Source organism: Artibeus jamaicensis, unplaced genomic scaffold (assembly GCF_021234435.1).
Source record: "Artibeus jamaicensis isolate MK-2021 breed Jamaican fruit bat unplaced genomic scaffold, CSHL_Jam_final contig_519, whole genome shotgun sequence".
NCBI lineage: Eukaryota > Metazoa > Chordata > Mammalia > Chiroptera > Phyllostomidae > Artibeus > Artibeus jamaicensis.
In genome coordinates, this window is record NW_026521871.1 from 47,725,001 (window position 1) to 47,744,635 (window position 19,635).

At 51.3% G+C, this 19,635-nt stretch overlaps 1 protein-coding gene across 2 annotated transcripts in view; it reads left to right on the plus strand.

Annotated features, from left to right (window-relative positions):
* The window catches only part of ITGA9 (integrin subunit alpha 9), a 311,106-nt gene that overhangs the window by 66,093 nt on the left and 225,378 nt on the right, over positions 1-19,635 (plus strand). For both annotated transcript variants that reach the window (XM_037148217.2, XM_037148216.2), the window contains exons 8-13: positions 955-1,023; positions 6,363-6,500; positions 8,513-8,618; positions 10,061-10,155; positions 14,474-14,564; positions 16,889-16,934. In XM_037148217.2, coding sequence (XP_037004112.2) covers positions 955-1,023; positions 6,363-6,500; positions 8,513-8,618; positions 10,061-10,155; positions 14,474-14,564; positions 16,889-16,934 — 545 coding nt within the window. The remainder of the gene's footprint in view (positions 1-954; positions 1,024-6,362; positions 6,501-8,512; positions 8,619-10,060; positions 10,156-14,473; positions 14,565-16,888; positions 16,935-19,635) is intronic.

A 19,635-nucleotide genomic window follows, 5' to 3' on the forward strand; every position in this document is an offset into this window, starting at 1 on the left:
ATAATGTCCTCTGGGGGCGGAGCTGTGGGAGCCTAGGTACCTCTGTGGTGCTGATTAAAATGTTTACCTCCCAGTTCACAGTGAGGCAGCCGCCCCAGTGCTGCTTGGTCCCCAGGAGAGGCGCTGGGGCGACTCGTCACAGTTGGTAATGTGATGACTGTGCTGTATTCCCAGGGATGAGGGCTGGTACAGACCCCGTTCCCAAGGACCCCAGCATGGACCTCTGGCTTTCGGGAATTGGTGGTTATTCGTTTCTGTTATCTGAATGTGAAAGCATCCACGAGATTCTTCACCCTGGGGAGGGTCCCCCGCCCTGGTTCTCGTAGGGCCTTCTCTCCCCACAAAATGTAACTCGGAAAAGAACTTCCACAGTCGTGTCCTTCAGGAAGTTCCGCATCGATTATGCCCTTGGCGGTGGAGATTTATGGCATAAACTCGCGCACTAAAGGCTCTGAAAAGTCCCGCAGTGAAGGGTTTACGTGATGTGTAACTCCGGCACTTCCCAGCTCAGCTCCTGTGTACCCCGGCAGGTCCCGTGGCTCTCATGTTCTTGGGGGTCACTGTGGGAAGCACCTCCCTCCCTCTGTCTCGTCTTGGCGTACCTGCTCCAGCTGTCACCGGAGGGAGCGGAGGAATGGTTCAAGAATGACAACCTTTCTTCTAACTGTTGAATCATTTACTAGTGATTTGGAAGCTCCTTGGGTCTTACTGTGGGTGGCTTCCACCCCCGATGTGGCTCAGGAGAAGTGGAGGGGATTTCGGCCTCAGGGTCAAAGGGCGCTTTCTTCGCAGAGCTGACGAAGTGAGAGCCCGGCTGACTTTGTTGTTGTCCGCCAGCACCAGCACGCCTGTCCTGTGCCCGGTCAGGCATTTCAGTGGGACTCCGGGTGGATGCCGATGAGTGTCTTTGGTCATTGCTCCTGTCTTACCTAGATTTTCTTTTTCATTCCATAGGTTTATATTTTTAGAGCTGACCGAAGATCGGGCACCTTAATTAAGATTTTTCAGGCATCGGGTAAAAAGGTGAGATGTCATCACCAGGGAATCAGGTTCTACTCGTTGGAATGTTGGGTTAAAGGTCTAATGGGGCCTTCACCTGCTCAGCATTCACTGCAGCCGCAGGTTCCCGGTTTCATACTTGCTGTTGGAAACATGGAACAAGGTGGCCAAGTTCAGCACAGTTATTTTTTTTTAAGGTTGTCTCTATTTCAGACACTGTCACCAGAAGCACTGCCTGCTCTGTTTGTCTCTGCCTCTTTCTCTGCCTGTCTGTCTGTCTCTGGCTCATGTGTGCACACCTGCACTTCCAGAGAGATCCACACCATTGTGTTCGGGTAGCCAGCAGATCCGGTCCCTTTCCAAGGAGGTGTGTGGGCATGTGGTTCGCACTGTCCCTGTCACCACACAGCGCTGCCCCTTCCTCCTCGCACCCTGAGCCTTCTGCCACCATTGCTGTAGGAACTGTGTCACACAATGACAAACCAAAGAAAGCCACCGTTTCCTTTTAGAGCCTTCAAATAGAACTAGCCTCAGAGGGCTGCCCTCAAGTTAGTCTTGGGCAACATTTATTTGTCTGTGTTGTCTTGCTGTCCTCACCCCATCCCCAATCCAAATTCCTGCGCATCTTTTTTCATTCTCACCCGAGGACATTTCTTCGTTGCTTTTAGGGACAGAGGAAGGGAGACAGAGAAACACGGATGTGAGGGAGGAACACCTGATGGTGGCCTTCTGTATGTACCCAGACTAGGGATCAAACCTTGTGACCTTGTGATTGCAGGATGATGTTTCAACCAAATGAGACACACCAGCCAGGGCTCCTGCAAATTTTGATCCTAATTTCTATTAACACTGCACCATAATCTGAACCTAAACCTGTTGCGTCCCTGTTCAGACGCCAGATGTAGCAGACCCTGTCCAGCAAAGTCCGCCTGTTGTGGTTTACGATGAGAATCATTCACAGGCGACAACAACCCTGTGCGGAAAAAGGGAACAGGCACGACTACTCCCTCAAGGGGAGAGTGCCTCTGGTGCCTCGGCCACTGCCTCAAGAGGGGAGCGCCCCGACCCTTGCCTAGACAGGCTTTTATTGTTTTCTTGGAGGTCTTACATCAAAGAAAGATTTATTATCTATCACATAGAATATTATTGTCTACATTCTAGGTACAATCAAGGAAATAAAAATAACATGCAAAGGGGAATGACGATGAGCTGATTAGCTCTGTCCTTGGGAGAACTCACACAGGCTTTGGAAGTTACCTTGAGGATAAACAATATATATTTGTTGCTTTAGACCAGGGTGATAAAGTTTTAGCAAGAGCAAGCCATAACAGTCTGTATGCATTTTCTAGGCCCGATTCCCATGGGAAAACTCGGTTTGAAGGTCTGGCTCCTGCCCACCACTTCACATCTGTAGGTTTTCCATACAGAGCTGAGTCACATTTGCCAGGCCAAGACAAACCGGTCCCCTACATAAACCAGTTGGAGATTCTTTTGATTAGTGTGGCTCGGCTCAGCGAGACTGCTCAGTGGGACTGGCTGGGAGATGAGGCGGGTGGTGCTCAGCTGCCTGGGTCACGGCCTTCACTGAGCCCTGGGAAGAAGCGCAGCACCTGAGATGGCTGAGGCTTGGGAGGGAGACGCGAGGAGACTGTCGGAAGGTGATTTCCCCACTGCTCCCCAGAGAAAAGGGGGAGGAAGGTGGTTTCCCTTTTGGGCAGCCGTGGGCTGCTGCTGCAGTCCAGTTCCTCTGAGAGACCAGTTGGACGAGCCCAGCACCATTACAGGTTCTGACGGGACTCCTGTTCCGAGTTCCAGAAACCCCCTCGTTTTGTGCGCTCTTAACCACCTAAGTGCATGGACCCCGTATATAGTTGTCATCGTTTTTCCAGCAAAACAGTCAGTGCGGCTCCACACTCAGCTTCGTGAGACTTTCCCTGAGAACAGCTCTGCATTCCCCTGAGAACGTGGCTGCGTGTTAACATTTCAAGATCCCAGAGCAGCAACACTGGAAAATGACAGCAATTCTGTGAAGGTTTTCCAAGCACCACCCCCAAATCAGAAAGAAATAACTCTGCGCCCTTAGTGATAAAGGGTCCCCCCAAACAAGCAAGGTGTGAATGCTGCAAAGTCTAACGTTTTAGGTGGGTGAGTGTGTCTACCATGGACAGTCCAGCCACCCTCTGTGCCCCTTCAGATGTACTTGGGCTTGAAGGCATAAAGTTAAAGAGTCCTCCGTGCCACCCAGCTTGGGATATAATTGACATAAAACATTGTGTAAGTTTAAGGTGCGCAGCATGATGATTTGATCATCTGTTGTGTCTGTGTTGTGAAATGATTACCGCAATAAGGTTAGTTAACGCCCATCCCGTCACATAGCTACTGCTTTTTAAAGGTCTCTGTAAATCACACGGTTGCCCTATTCTCAGAATATGTTCATGTTCGATGGTAGCTGTGCCTGCCAGTGGCTTCCTCCATTTCCCCGCCCCCTCAACTCTGCAGCCTGCGCTAAAGACAGACTCAGTTAACCCCTGTTACCCCGCAGTAATGAACAATCTGTGGCTGTGCCTTCTCTCCATCCCAGAAACCTCTTGGTCTGGGTGATAATGCACAGGGCCACCCATCTCTGCCTGGGCTGTGGTCAGGTTTTGGGGAGTAGATTCGGGAGGGGGTGAAGTGAGAAGTAAACATTTGAGGACCCACTTCTCCAAACCTCCTGTGGGGCTTGAAGACATCAAGTTCCAGGAGACTCGCTCTTCTGCTGACATCTCAGGGACGGCAGGGCGGGCGGGCCCGGGCTCCACCTCCCTCTCCGCGGCCTTGCTGCTTCTCATCTCCACTCAGGCTCGTCTTGCCCTTGCTGTGCACCACCCCAGAGTGACCGCTTCGCCTGCCACTCACTCTTGCCCTTCCCAGTCACTGTCTTCCAGCGTTACCCCTGGTGTCATCTTTCCGACTAAAAAGTAGACCGTTACTCTTCTCTTTGCGCTGATTCTGCTCTTTGCCGGAGACATGAGACATTCTTGTCTGACTTCTGCATTATTTCACAGGGAAAGGACATGACCCCAGGCTCTCCAAGGGAGCCTTTAGCTTTATCCCTGTGTCTGGTTGGCCTCACACACCCAGAGGTGCAGTAAACCACTGGTCCATTTCTGCTTTTGTGTGGCCAGATAGTCCTGTCGGCAGCCTCACATGGGACAAAACAAGCACCCCTCACCCCATCGTGGGCCTTGCTGGCTGGCATCCTTCATACGTAGTACACATAAGAAATCACTAATATGTGTGCGGTTCCAGTGTTACTAGAGACTCGTGTCCCTGCATTTCCAGGCTGCTAGGAGATCTCTGACCAAGGACCACTCACCCCAGAGCATGTCATTGCCACGGTGAAGTCTTATGGAATTAACAGAGTATGTGACCCATACAGGGGTGTCCGACCTTTTGGCATCTCTGGGCCACACTGGAAGAAGAATAGAGATACATCGTGACACATAATCACAAATACATTAAATAGACTGTGACACATAACCATAAAAAATATCTCAATGTTTGCAATTTGGTGTTGGGCCGCGTTCATAGCCATCCTGGGCTGCATGCCGCCCGAGGGCCACAGGGTGGACACCCCTGCAGGGAGAACGCACGTAGGAAACTTCATGTGCAGGGATTTCTGCTTTAACACCGATGCAGATGCCAAGTTCAGTAGTCCATTGGAGTGAAACAAATAGTTCCCTGGGGCACAGACGGCAGCACTGGGGCCTTGCCTGTGTCTCAGTCCTTTTATTAAAGTCCAGAGAGATTGGCAAGGCCACTGAGTCAGCAGCTGGCCACTGGTTTCTGTATTCCCCACCCCCTGTGACTCCAGACCTCCTCTCTTGGGAATGCGGGTGGGGAAGGGGTGTGGGTTGAGTGCAACTGGCCTTGGCATGTGGCTGGGAAAGGGCTTCCGAGCCCCCTTGTCCCAGGGCTGCTGCAGGACACGGTTTGCTGTGCCCCCGCCCGCGTCCTCCTCCTCGGGGGCCGCTGCCAGCCCACTGCACCGAGAAGGAAAATGCCCCCCGTGTCCATGCAACCAGAGCCCTTGTATCTGAAGAGATTTATTTTAAAAGGATTTTTTTTTTTAAAAATCAGAAGTTGCAAAGCAGCCTTTGGGAAGGCTATGGCCTGCAACGGTTTTCATTTACCCTGTGCACTATGTTTGCTTTTTTAAAAATCTGAATTAGCTGCCCTCTTTAAAAAAAACTTAGGCCCTTCTAGTAAAATAGTCAGTTTTTGGCTTCTCTTGAAAAATGGGAAGGGTGGCCTTCCCTCGGTCAGCCTTTCTTGTGGCAGCTGTTGAGGGCGGCCGGGTCTCTGGACGCCGGTTTGCTACAGTCTCCACCAGGCCCTGCTGTTTCGTAGACGCCAAAGGCAAGTGCCACTCACCACCCATAAGCGAGCTTGCGCTATTACTTGCTTCTCACGGGTTGTATCACCTGCCCGGATCCCATTCGCACTGGGGGTTAAGGCCCCTGGTTCACAGCAGTGGGGACCGGATGAGTGAAGAAGGACCAGGATGACCTGGCTTGTGCCCTTGTCCCTCCAGCAGTCTGGGCGTTCTCCCTGTTCCTGTCACTTCGGCTCCTGTATTTCTACCCAGTCTTTAGCTGCGCACAGCACGGGAGAGGGTAGCCTCTTTCCCTATGTCACGCTTATTTGCACACCTGCCTTGTGTGGTGAGATTTTACGCTCAAATCTGTAAAATGTCTTAATGGGAAATGTCTGAATTACAGGGGACTTTTATTATGGTTATAACCTATATTTGCAACCTCAAGTTTGTATCTTTATTTTTTATTTTTATTTTTTAAAGATTTTATTTATTTTTAGAGAGGGGGAAGGGCGGGAGGAAGGGAGGAAGGGAGAGAAACATCAATGCGCGGTTGCCTCTTGTGCCCACCCTACTGGGGACCTGGCCCACAACCCAGGCATGTGCCCTGACTGGGAATCGAGCTGGTGACCCTTTGGTTCGCAGGCTGGTATTCAATCCACGGAGCCACACCAGCCAGAGCTCATGTTTATATCTTCAAAAACAGGGCCTTGTTCCCCTGGGATTGGTCCATTTGTCATGCCCTTGGTAGGGCTCCAGGACAGAGGGGACTCTGATCCCGTTAGCTCTGGTCTCAGGTTGACTGGGGGCTCCGCATCACTGTGGGGAGGCACAGGGCAGTCGGGCCTTTCCCCACGGGCCTCGGCATTCTGGCTCACGGGGCAGCGCCACCAGCACAGCCTGTGGGGGACCCAGTGTTTCTAAAGCCAGGGGGCAGGAGGAGAGTGAGGGCCTCCTGTGTGAGGGCAGACACTGAACGCTTTGTTGCAACTCGACTTGGTTGCAGATGGGCTCTTACTTCGGCTCCTCCTTATGCGCAGTTGACCTGAACGCGGACGGCCTCTCCGACCTGCTGGTGGGGGCCCCTATGTTTTCTGAGATCAGGGATGAGGGGCAGGTCACCGTCTACATCAACAGAGGAAATGTGAGTATCGTGCTGGGCACCATGTGGACAGGGTAGGGGAAGAGGGACATTTGTCCAGTCAGTAGTGACTGAACCCCTTTCTGGGCCGTGAAGTGGGCCCCATTATGCAGCTGAGGTCAGAAGACATGCTTCCTGCCTTCAAAAAGCTCAGCATTTCATTAATGGGAAGTTATAGGCAATGTTACAACCGCCAACATACAGGGGTTAAGAAAAATCTTAATGGGCTGTTTGAGGGCTCACCATGTACCAGGAGCTTTTCCTCCCCATTTTTGTGAATGATTTGTGCATATGTTATCAGTGGTCCCCATTTTCCGGGTGAAAAAGATGAGGCCCAGAGAGGTTAAGTAACTTACCCCAAATCACACAGCTAAGAAGTGGTGGGGCTGGGATTTGAACCCAGGCAAGCTGGTTTTTTCAAAGCATCATCTCAAGATTATACTGCTTTCCTGGGTGTATATACACATCTGCCCAGAGAAGCAGAGGCAGCTTGTTAGAGGACACAATGGCTAGAAGGAATCTTGAAGAAGGGGTAGCAGTTAGGCAACCAGGCAGGAGTAGGTGGGGCGCTGGGCAAGTGGGTGGGGTCTGAGGCAGCAGGCCACAGGGCCAAGGCCATAACCCTGATGTCCCTTATTCTGCAGAATCATGAAAGGGGTGTGATGGGGTCAGAAAGATGCCCCTGTCCCCCCTCAGCCTAGTGGAGGGTAGGTGGGAGCAGGAAATGGGGGTGGGGGAGGCAGGAGACCAGCGAGAAGGCAGCATCTTTTCAGGATCTGGAAGTAAGAGTGTTCAGCCAGAAGGAAACAGTTACATGAATAAATTCTGGTCCCACCAGCCTTTGAGCTAACATGAGAAAATGCTTATGAGATAATCAGTGAAAAGCAGGATTAAAAGCTACATATACAAACAACCTTTAAAAATACACAAAATACATACAGAATGACAATAACAGATCTCCCTGGGTGGTGGTCTTGGGGAGATTTTTAGTTTTATCCTTATCCAAATAGCAAAAATGTAATGCTTTCATAATTTAAGAAAATCGGTACAAGCGTACTTTTCAGCAGCGACCAAGATGCTAGTTACCCCAGTTGGGAAGGGGCGGTCATGCTTCACTGTAACTAGGGGGGCAGATGCCAGAGAGAAAGGGCGACCATTCAGGGAGGGGCCAGGGCGTGCTAGATAGAGCCTTGGGCTTTCTTGGATGTTTGCACACTCTTTTGCAAAGTGGATCTAAGCCTTGGAAGGAAGATGCTTCCTGGCACATACCTGTTGCGGTGACTCTGGTCATCTGCATCCTTCCTGACATCAGAGGAAGTGGGATGGGGAGGGTATGGGGGGGAAATGAGGTGATTGTTACTGAGACAAAAACAGCAAGCACACATGCAACAGCGACCTGCCGCCCAGTGTGCAGGAGCCCGAGACATTTGCGTGGGTGTTAACCCATCCGAGGCAGTCAGTTGGGCGGCCAGACCCCCCAGCCCAGCCCGACAGTGTGTCGAAGTCAGGTGTGGACACTTGGAGCCAGAATATTCCCCAGGTTTTCCACAAGAACATTTCACCCACACATCTCACCTGCACACAAATCACGAATGCGCACACCTTGCAAAACCGCTTGAAAAACTTGTACAGAAGAGGAGAGGAAAATACAGGTCATATTCCTGTTTAAAACTTTGGGGCAAGCACATTACGCTGTAAAGAACGCTGAGAGGGGACTGTGGGACTGGGGACAGGGAGGGAGGTTGGTTGGGTTCTAGATTGTTAGATGGGACAAGGGAGAGATGAATTATTGGCCACCACGAGATTCCCTCCGAAAGGCGCCTCAGGCTGCCCAGGTGAAACGGACTGCTCTTGCCCCCCGGACAGAGAGGTTTGGGTGCCTGTGATTCTGCCCAGGTGTTTCCTGTCAAGGGTGTGCCCCAGGGCGGCGGCATTCCCAGCTCTGGTTTTTATTGTGTTTTGGTTTGTTCTGTTTTTGCTTTGTTTTCCGTTTCTTCCTCCATCCTGTTTCCCAGGGAGCCCTGGAGGAGCAGCTGGCCCTGACCGGGGATGGCGCCTACAATGCACACTTTGGGGAGAGCATCGCCAGCCTGGGCGACCTGGACGACGACGGGTTCCCAGGTCGGTGAGCAAGTGCCCGCCTTCCACGTGTGCCCCTTAGGACCCCCACACCTGTCCCCGTGTGATGCACTCCTGGACCTATATGCCTGCCCAGGAGGTGCACTGGGGAGAGAGGACACCCTGTAAAGAAGATGTTCTCTGTGCAGATGCTTGGGCCGAGCTCTGGGCCCGGCAGTTTTCCTTCTGCGCAGCCCCTTCCCATCCAGCTCATTGTGCTGAACGATGGGACTGTGGTGCCAGTGAACCAGGGGGCAGGTCTGCTGGGGCTTTATGGCAGTGAAGCTCACAGCAGCCCCCTCCTGGCACAAACACTTCTGGTGCTCCACAGTGCTCTCTTGTGTGGTCAGTGCAGTAGTAAGGAGAGGATTGTACGTGCTCTCCCCTGGTGGTGGCAGCAGGCTGGCAGCAGGCTGGACCGACTTTGAATACGTCAAGTATTGAGGCATGGGGATCCCCGAGGGACCTTTCTGTCTTGCTTTTCTCTCTGGTCTGTTTAATAGCCCCACCCCTCACTGCAGATGCAGGACTCAGGCCTCTGGATCTGTGGGGGCCCTGTCCCTCCGAGGGTGGCTCAGGGACAGCTCTGGCCTCAGGCTGCTTTGATGCCCTCATACCACCAGCCAGAGAGGGCTTCGTTCAGACCGGATCTCTGTGTGGGTGTGTGTCCCTCACCCTGGACCTCACTTCTGCAGACACATGACCTTCGTTAGATGCGAAGGGTGAAAAGTAAGGGAGGGCTAGGCTTTGTTCTGAAAGGTGTCGTCGGTGTGTGAGACTAATGCTGATTTTGTGTGTGTGTGAAGTGAGTGCTGTTTTAGACAATTTCCTAATCCAGGAATAGAGTTGATGTTCTCTATGCAGTAACCATTGTCTATAGAATTCCCCTCTCTGACAGACGGAAATGAGGCCAGGGGGTTTATATTTGTATTTCTTTATTGAACAGTTCAATGATTTCCCCCCGCCCCACCTAGCAGAATGAGCTAGGCACTTCCTGGAACTAAGCTCTTCCAGCTTCTAGAATTTTCTTCCTACTTTTTTTCTCATTTCTTTTTCAAGGATTTTTAAAAAAGAGTTTATTTATTTATTTTTAGAGAGAGGGGAAGGGAGGGAGAAAGAGAGGGATGGAAACACCAGTGTGTGGTTGCCTCTTGCGCGCCCCCATCTGGGGACCTGGCCTGCAACCCAGGCATGTGCCCTGACTGGGAATCGAACCGGTGACCCTTTGGTTCATAGTCCGGCACTCAATCCACTGAGCCACACCAGCCAGGGCTCTTTCTACCTTTTTTCTGCTGAGAGATTAATGCTTAATATGATGCTGGAACAACCTACAACCAGGACCGTTCTGGTGAGGAGGGACTCAGATGTGATGACGGGAACTAGGCAATCTGCTGTGATGTTGTTCTGCATGGCTCTCCCAACCACGGCTGTTTTTCTCCTCTCAGATGTGGCCATTGGTGCACCCAAGGAGGATGACTTCTCGGGGGCAGTCTACGTCTATCACGGTGACGCCGGTGGGATCGTGCCTCAGTACTCAATGGTAACCGGCGTGAGAGTGACGTGGTCACTGTTTGTTCACACATCCATTCGACTTTCTTAGTGCCATGCGCTGGGGCACAGAGGGTGCTCAGCATTGTTCTGCCTTTAGCCTTACCGCCCTCTAGTTAAGGACACAGGTACTTGATAGTGCTTATTAAATACAAAAGCACTTAGAGGCGCCAGAGTTTGTTCACATTCAGAGATGTGCTCTTCCTGCAAAACATAGTATCCAAATTCTTACTGAGAGTGAGAGCTGTTTATTTAAGAAGAGGCTAGTTTGTTGTTGTTGTTGTTAATCCCTGGTCAACCATCTGTGCTAAGCCAAAGGAATTCATTGTAAAATATAATCTAGAAAGACCGTGGTCCTTGGAGGAGGGGCCTGAAAGCCACCACCGGGCTATTGTCATATTTGGCACTGAAATGAGAAGCTGACTAAGCTCTAGCCTTGTGCCCCAGACTTGGGACATGGAAGTGGTGAGTTCAGTTTTTTGTCACATCAGCTCGGTGCTCAAACTTGCTGATGGTGATGAGCCCAGCCCCTGGGAAAAAAGGAAGTCATGCTCTCAGAGGAAGCACTGTCAGGACATTTGAGGGTGTCTGTGTGTCCAGTGGCACGGCCTGCGTCTTTCTCCCAGTGGGCCAGTGGCAAACAGGGACAGATCACAGGTGGAGACATTTCTCCTCACCTAGTATTGGTTTATCGAGCCCTTAGTATGTGCTCTGCCTACTTCCTAGTCCTGTGTGCCCCGTGTCTTGATTATTGCTAAGGAAACACAATGTTTCACTGTGTCTTGTTCTTATAAAGTGTTTGTTCTTGTAAAGTGTTTTCTAAATGTTCCATAAAAATGAAATGGTAGTGAAGCACTAAAACCTGTTCATGCACTAAAGTTTCAAGGTAAAAAAAAAAGAGAGAGACTTTATAAATTGATTTTTAGAGGCCGTCCAAAAAGTTCAGTTGATACATTCATAATTGATCTGCTGCTGCTGCTGATAGAAGCTGGCTAATTAGGGGTTGAGGGTCATTGCCAGTAGAGGTCTGGGTCCCCTCGGTGCCCGGCGTCCTGTTAGCCAAGTGACTCCAGAAGGCACATGCTGGGTAGAGAAAGTGCTTCCTAAGAGCCTGCTCCGCCCTGATCTTACTTTTAATCCTCATAACAGGTGAAATGAGTGCTTCTATTACCCACCTTTTATTCATGAGGTGGCAGTGGCCCAAGCAGATTTAAGTTGCCCGAGATCACCAGCCAGCACATTGTACTAGGGCCATCGAACGGCCAGGCTGACTCCCAAACCTTTCTTCGTAACCATGACCCTCAGCTGCAGGTTGGAGAGGGGACACTTGGGGAAGCCCCACCGGAAAACTTGGAGTATGGAAACTTCCTTTGCGGGGACACGTACATACTCCCAGGGGCCTTTATCTACACAGACCCTCCCCTTTTCATGAGAAATGAACAGTGAGTGGTGGGAATAAACTCTTAGGTGATTGGGCTGATGCGGAAGGAGAAAGAGGGCTTCAGTCACAGTTGGGGGTCACGTCCGTGTCACAAGGGCTGCTGCTCTCATCTGTGCTAGGGACGCTGTTGCCAGTGTGACAAGTGACAGTCCTTCCACATTACCCTTGAACTCATTCCTCTTGAGTTCCCCGTGAAAAGTGTTGATTTCAGATCCCTGAGTGTCTTTCCCAGTTTGAGAGCCCTTGGAGCCTATCACTGGTGGACCCCTGTGGTCTTTCTCCTGCCGAGCCCCTTCCCGGGGCACCAGTGGGGTCACTCTCCACGCCTCCTCCTGGAAGCTTGTTCTCAGACCTCGGAAGCTAATCGCACAGGCAGGCAACCTGTGCGGGCCCCCGCCTCCCGCCCGCCTGCCCGCAGCCCTGCAGTGTTTTTTGTTTTGTTGCTGGGCGGAATCCTGCCGGCAACCGGAGTATAAATTCTGTGGTTAGCGTGGTGTCTTCAGTAGGAAGCCGGGATCAGCAGCTGGACCCGCCTGGCCTTTGTCAGCATGCTGGCTCGTTAACTTTGACAAAGAGAAGCAGTTTGGGGGCTCCTAAAAAAATAACTATGATTATACTTTTCCAAGCTGCTAATGTGTATGTGATAAGGTCAGTGATTTAAAAGGGAAAAAAAAATCCTTTCATGACAGATTGTTCAGGGCCCCGGTCAGCACAGAGCGGGCATTGTGTGGGTGAACTCCAGGAGGAAGTCAGAAACAACTCCGGGCAAGGGGGTCGCTTTTCTTTGGCCCGGGTTGGTATTATTTCTACGGGATAAATTGTGAGATCAGAGTCACGTTCTTCCACATTACTCTTTAACCCGTTCCTCTTTCTCCAGTTCACCATGAGAAGTGTTGATTTTAAGAGCCTTGTGTGCCTCCCTCGATGGCAGAGCCCCCTGGGCGCGTCGTGGCGGCCCCTGTGATCTCTCCCTCGCCATGAGGACACCGCCAATAAACCTGGTCAAGCGGAGGTTTTCCAAGGCTCCTGGTTTTCATTTAGAGTTATTAGTACCGAGCAGACTTATCTGCCAGGCTTTATGGCATAATGGCCTGCAGATGTCTGTGGGATAACTTAAGCCTGCCTTGCCACCCCCAGATGGACCACCCCTCCACTCTTCCCCTTCGCCCCAGCCACAGCAGACCTTAGAAATGCAGGCCCAGGGCGAGCTGCCACGAGCGTTGTTGGACTTCAGAGCCAGGAGGGTCTGCTTCAAGATGTGGCTTTTACGAAATACGCAGGCACACATGCACGCTTATTTAGACAGAGCCATGTGGGATGTGGGCTCCGCCTGTTAGCAGGCAACATTTCTGAAGTGTTTCCTACAGTGTGCCCATGTGTACGTTGATGCCTGCACATTTCCTGTTGGACGGCTTCGTTGAAGATGCCAAGTGGAGGGTGATTTGCAGTTACCGGCTGCTGGGGGCTCTGAATGTCCCTGGCATCTGCATCTGTAGGTCCCTATGGAAACTTCCCCTCCCCGGCCACGTGACTTCTCTGGAGGACGACTTAGCAAGAAAAAGGATGAGGAAAGGCAGTCCAAAGAGCGCCCCTGGATATCTGTAAACTCGGTTCTGTCAAGGATTTCTCTGAATGGCATGCAGACACAGCATTTCTCTTATCATCCACAGTGAGGGTGTTACACGCTGAGCTTCCGGGAGGAGCCGGTGTAGGCAAAGGGAGGGAGGAACAGGTCAGGCCCCGGAAGACAGGACTTTCTGATGCAGGAAGCTTGGTATGTTTGTGAGGAGCTGAGCCACCCAAATGCCCTTGGATGACAGAGGCTGCTTGTAAGGGAGGGAGTCTGGAACCCATGTGGCACGTGTTCACATCTGTTGAACGTCAGGATGAATAAAAGCGCAGATGCTAGTGTGCCCCGTGATGGTCAGGCTGTGAACTTCACATGGTTGGTTGAGAGCTGTCCTTTGGGGTGCGGGTGGCTTCAGCCCATTTTGGGGGGTTTCCTACAGTGTATGGAAGGCTCAGAACCATGGAGTTCTGGATTTACACGGTCAAACTGTTTCATCCTGTCCACGAAGCTCAGAGGCCCATGATCTTCTGGCTGGACCGATGGGGAGAGGCAGTTGCCCCGGGGCCAGCTTGTCCATCTGGGCATGCTGACCGCCTGTCCGCCTAGGGCAGGGCCGTCACACTCATTTTCACCGGGGGCCACAGCAGCCTCGTGGTCGCCTTCAAAGGGCCAAATGTAATTTTAGGACTGTATAAATGTAACTGCTCCTTCACTAGGGGGAAGGAGCTTGGCACTGCTGCCGGGTAGAAACAAGGTGCCAGGCCGGATAAAACAAGGTGGAGGGCCGGATTCGGGCCACGGGCCTCGTGTGTGCCACCTGAGACCTCGGGAAAGGCTCTAACATGTGCCCCTTAGGAGCAGAGAGATACATGTGTGGTACGTATTTGGGTAGGGTGATATAAGGGAAAGAATGTTCTTAGGATCTCAGCCGGCTGTACCTGTGTAAAAACAAAACAGAGCCTTCATTAGAAATGGAAGATAAACTTTATCCACTTCAAACTTTATTCAACATGTCAACACACCGGTCTAGGGAGGTTTTTCGTTAGCACTGAACTTAGAAGTTTAAACGATGGCATGTGGCTAAGGCAAGTGATAATAAAGGAGTGTGTGGTCTTCAGCTGCCTGCTGAAGACGCCTCCCCACCTTCGCCCTCCCCGGTCCAATGAGGACTACGGTTTTGTTTTCTTTGAACAAAGTCAAGGCCAAGCGTCCTACGGAAGCTGGGCTAACGCAGTCACGGGTTCTTATCGACGACTGTGCTCCTTTCTGGTGACTCAGTGTCCCCATTGTCTGTTTCAGAAACTGTCCGGGCGGAAGATCAGCCCCGTTCTGCGGATGTTTGGGCAGTCCCTATCAGGAGGCATCGACATGGATGGGAATGGCTATCCGGGTAAGCTGTTTTCTCTTCAAAGGCAGACAAGATAAAGGAAGGAAAACACACAGGGCAGAGTCATTTCCAGTCTGGTCGAGCCGTGGCTACACCTATTCAGGGTTAGGAAAATTCACACAGTAGGAGGGAGTCTTTTGCCTGGTGTTTGGTTTGAACGTGAAAATGCAGAAGTTCCTTTTTGGGTTTTTTAAATGATCTGAAGGCTTGAAGCACCAGGTGGGTGGATCTGACAGCGATTTCTGTGGCAGTGAATCTTTCTAATGAAGGAAAAAAAGCACTGTCCACGTTTAAAATGATAAAGAGTGAAATCTTACGTTCTCTTGATGTTATTTAACCACAGTCGGACGTGCTTCTTACCCTGGAGAGGGAAGGAGGAGCTGAGTAGCCTCTCCCTCCTTGCACGAAACTTATTGAAACCTTGTGAGCAAAAAGAAAACTGCTGATGGACAAAGCGGACCGTCACCGGGCAAGGCTGGCTGGCTCACCTTCGGGGTCGATGCCTCGTGTTGGTTGAGGCTAACCGACTAAAAATGTGCGATTTCAAACCTCAATCCCACGCCATTCAGGTGCTTTTGAAGGGGATGGAGTGGGAAGAGGAAAGGACATGAAGATAAGAATTGTAAAAATCCAAAATCATCCGTGGAGCTCAGAAAAAATGTTCCTGCAACTGTAGTCCATCTTGCTATCTATCTTGAGAAAATATTTCTTTCCACTTAAAATGCCTGGGGAAGATTTGGGGAAACTACTGAAATTTGGTAGGAGGGCAGCAAATTCTGTAGTTTCTTGTACACGGAGAAGTTGTGAGCATCCCTTTAACGTTACGGAGCCGGGAGGAATGGGAATAAGAAAGGGTTCGTGTGGGCGTTTTGCCCCTGTGCACCCCGTGGGTCCTTTCTAGTTGGAGAAAGCAGTTTTCCTGGTCCCGGGCACTTTGTGGCCATTCCTGAATAATACCTAACATTGGTTTAGCCCCTGAGTGTATGCAAAATGCTTCCACATGCACCGGGCACAGTAATCTCAGTAGGCAGGTGGGGGTGGGGGTGGGGGTGTTCCCCCCCATCAACACTTGATAGTCAAGGACACCGAGCCACAGAGAACTTCAGGGACTGGCCGGAGACCACACTGTGGTTCTTGAGGACCCAGGCTGCTTCTCTGTAAATGCAGGGTGAGCAGGCATGTTAATACTTCATGTGAGAATTTACCTCACATTTTTTTATAAAAGAAATAGGAGGTTTATCGGGTTCTTTTATTTTCAAACATTCAATTCAAAAAGACTGTTGGAAAGTAACAAAATGAGCAAGTGCGCCCACGTGCAGGAATTGTAGCAGCGTTACAATTCGTACTGTTCGCGGATTTGTGCTTTGCTTTTCCCTAAGGAGGGCATTGTATAAACGTGGAAATTCAGACTCTCTCGGATTGAGATGCTGGGTTCTGCCGAGGAGTAATGGGAACCCCAAGGTTAAGGGGCACCCCAGGGCTGAGGGGCTCATGTTACACGAGAAGAAAGGCAGAGAGCTATTAGGCGAGTGAATATTTCCAAAATCGCAGTTATTTAGAGTAAACATTGCCAGCTAACACTTGCGTTTTGGTTTGTAGTTTACCAAGTATCATCTGAATGAAATGTCTGATTTACTATAGTATGTTTAATGCATACTTAACACATTCAATAATGGTTTAATACATACTGAATAAATATTTTGTGACTTAATTATTATGCAATGTTACTGGCTTTAGAAGAGGTCATGGGATTCTTGTCTCCATTCCCCCGTACAGACAAGGACGCCAGGCGACTCCGAGGCCCCGGAGAGTAAGGGGTGCAGTGGAAACTTTGATGCACAAGTTTCACAGAACTTGGGGCTTTGTCCAAGAGCATCCCTCTCTCTCATTCACTGATGTCCAAAAGAAATATAATGTGGGCCACATATGTCATTGAAAATATTCTAGTAACCACACAGAAAAAATAGCAGGTGAAATTAATTTTGATAGTGTTTTCTTTAACCCGGTACCACCCACGTATTATCGTTTTAACCTAAAATCAATATAAAAAATGAAGGAAATGGCTCCTGTTCTTTTGTGCTGGAACTTTGAGATCGGTCTGTATTTTACACTCACGGCACATTTCCGTCCAGACCAGCCACACGGCAGGGGTGCAGCAGCCACGTCTGGCGATTGGCTGCCATGTGGGACCGTGTGGCTCTCTCACCGCATCATCGTGTGGCCCAGAGGATGGCTGTCGGGGCCCCGACTGTGGCTTTGGAGGATCCTGGGGGGAGGGGAGGACGGGCTTCAGCCAGTGTCTGAGTCTGTACCCCTCTGGTTTTCAGATGTAACTATCGGAGCCTTCATGTCGGACAGCGTGGTTCTTCTAAGGTGAGCTGCCTCTCTCTTGCTTCTTGGATTACATTCTTTATGGGGGAGGGGTGGAATTCGGGGGGGCAGAGGGGAGTCATTTATTGTCTGTCACTCAGCAGTTCCCTCTGTCCTGTCCCTGACAGGCTGAGGTGCTTAGTAAGTGGGAATACTGCCTTTCTTCTTAAAATTCTTTTTTTTTAAAGATTTTATTTATTTTTAGAGAGGAAGGGAGAGGGAGAAAGGGAGAAAAATCTATGTGTGGTTGCCTCTCGTGGGCCCCCTTTTGGGTACTTGGCCCCCAACCCAGCTATGTGTGCTGACTAGGAATCAAACCAATGACCCTTTGGTTTGCAAGCTGGCACTCAATCCACTGAGTTGCACCAGCCAGGGCCCTTCCTTCTTCTTTTATTCATTAATTTGAGAGAGAGAGAGAAATACTGATTTGTCGTTCTACTTATTTATGCATTCATTGGTTGATTTTTGTATGTGCTTCGACCAGGAATTGAACCCACAACCTTGGCGTATAGGGACGCTGCTCTAACCAACTGTACTGCCTGGCCAAGGCCAACTCTGCCTTTTGTATTATTCTCTGTCTCAGGGTTTCCCACTGGTGGCTCACGGGTGTGAGATGATAGCATCCTTGGAGCTTCTAGGCAGAGTTTGGGTGTCCTGGGCCCTAGGGGTCTTTGCTTTCTGCCGTGAACAACCCCTTTCATTAACATGCTGGACACATACTGTCATTTTCTATGGGTGCCGTGGCACTCAAGGGGCCTGGGGAGCATTGTCCTGCCCCATCTCTTCACCCCACACCCTGCATCCTCCCCTCCCCGCCTCGTCAGTCCCCACTCCCCAGACTGGGAGCTTTCTGCCCCCGGGGCGGCCTGTCTCTCCCTGGTGACAGCGGAGCCGTGAGCTTGGGCCCAGTGCTCGCTAGAGCCCAGCAGCCTGGATCACCTACAAAGGCCAGTGGGCTGCCATCCCACCCAGGAACCATCTCCAAGTATTTCTGTCCGTGTGAGTCAGAGGAGGCAGAATTACACTTTGAGTGGGAGCCAACTCTCGGGTTTTGTTAATAATCTGATGGCAGGGCTTCCTAAAATAGGCCAGTAGGACCTCGGAGCTGGAAGGGGTCCCAGAGGCCATGCAGTCCCACACTCTGCGCCCTTCTCCTTCAGCAGGGCCTTCCGCTGGTCTCGGTGGCAGGGCTCCTGTGGGGTGGGGCTCAGTAGCTGCTTCAGGGGACCGGTCAACCCCCAGGGAACAGAATATGCTGTAGGTTAAGAGAGTAAACCCTGGGGCCGGTGGCCTGGGCTGCAAGCCTGACTCTGCCCTTACGACGTGAGTCTCATCACGTCTCTTTCAGGAGTCTCTCCTGTTAAACAAGGTCATGGTGTTACCTCATGGGGAGCTCGGGAGAATTAGAGAACGAGTGACCTCATGGAGGGACTCGGTGAATTAGTCCATGTAAAATGTGGAGAACAGAGCCTGACTTACGTGCTCGAGGAAGGCAAGCCATTCTGACATGAATTAGGTTAAACTTGCCTCCCCCAAATTCTGCTTCTGGGTCCCCTGCCTGCTGTGTAGCAGCCCCTCGGATCTGAAGGTGGAAATCGCATCCTAGGCATGCCCTAGCTGACAGGAAGTCAGGCAGCCCAGAAAAGGGGGGAGGGGGAGTGCATCACCACTGTGCACGCACTTGAAACACACCTTGCTCGCTCTGGCCAAGTGGCTCCGCTGGCTGGGAGCATTGTCCCGTACACCAGAATGTCACGGGTTCTCTTCCTGGTCAGGGCACGTGCCTGTGGGTTTGGTCTCCGGTCAGGGTGTGCAGCGGGTCACTGTTGGTTTCACTCTGGCATCGGTCTTTCTCTTCCTCTCTCCTCCACTCCCTTCTTCTCTCTGTAAAATCAATAAGCATGTCCTCCGGTGAGGATTAAAAAACCACATCAGGCTCTTCATTCTTCCCTCCTTTTATTTATTTATTTTTTAGATTTTATTAACTTATTTTTAGAGAGGGGGGAATGGAGGGAGACAGGCAGGGAGAGAAGCATCAACGTGTGAAACACCGACAGGTTGCCTCTTGCGTGTCCCCAGCTGGGGACCTGGCCCACGACCCGGGTATATGCCCTGACCAGGAATCGAACCGGCGACCTTTCCGTTTGCTGGGTGATGCCCAACCCACTGAGCCACTGCAGTCAGGACAACTCCTGTTCTTAAGTAGCTTCACGTGAAGAGTCCACAGGGGTGCAGGTTAAGCCTCAGCTCCGGGAAAACCTTACTGACAGGGGAGCAGATGGCTTCAGGGCAGGCTTGGTGGGCGAGCATCTGTCCCGGGGCTTCAGGCTCTTTCTCAGCCCACGTGTCACTGCCCCAGAAAAGCCCAGGGTAAGGGGAGCGGCACCACATCTCACAGAGTGCGGCCTGACTGGTTTCCTCGTTCACCTGGATTTGCCCTGTCCGCCATCAGAAAAAAGTGCGCCAGCTGCCCGCTTCTTCAGAATGGAATCTTGGAAACATGGTCGTCGCTGTCCTGAGGCGCCCCTCGGCTTGCACCTCAGAGGCTGGCACCTTTGCAGGTGGCACTATGACAGCCGGCCTCCCATCTGCCAGCAGGGTGGGTCGGGCCGGCTCTGCCCTCGGGAAGTTTGTTCCCTCCGATTAGCCCAGGGGGGCAGGCCCTGCGCTGGGGTGATAGTGCCTGGTGTGATGCCATTGAAAG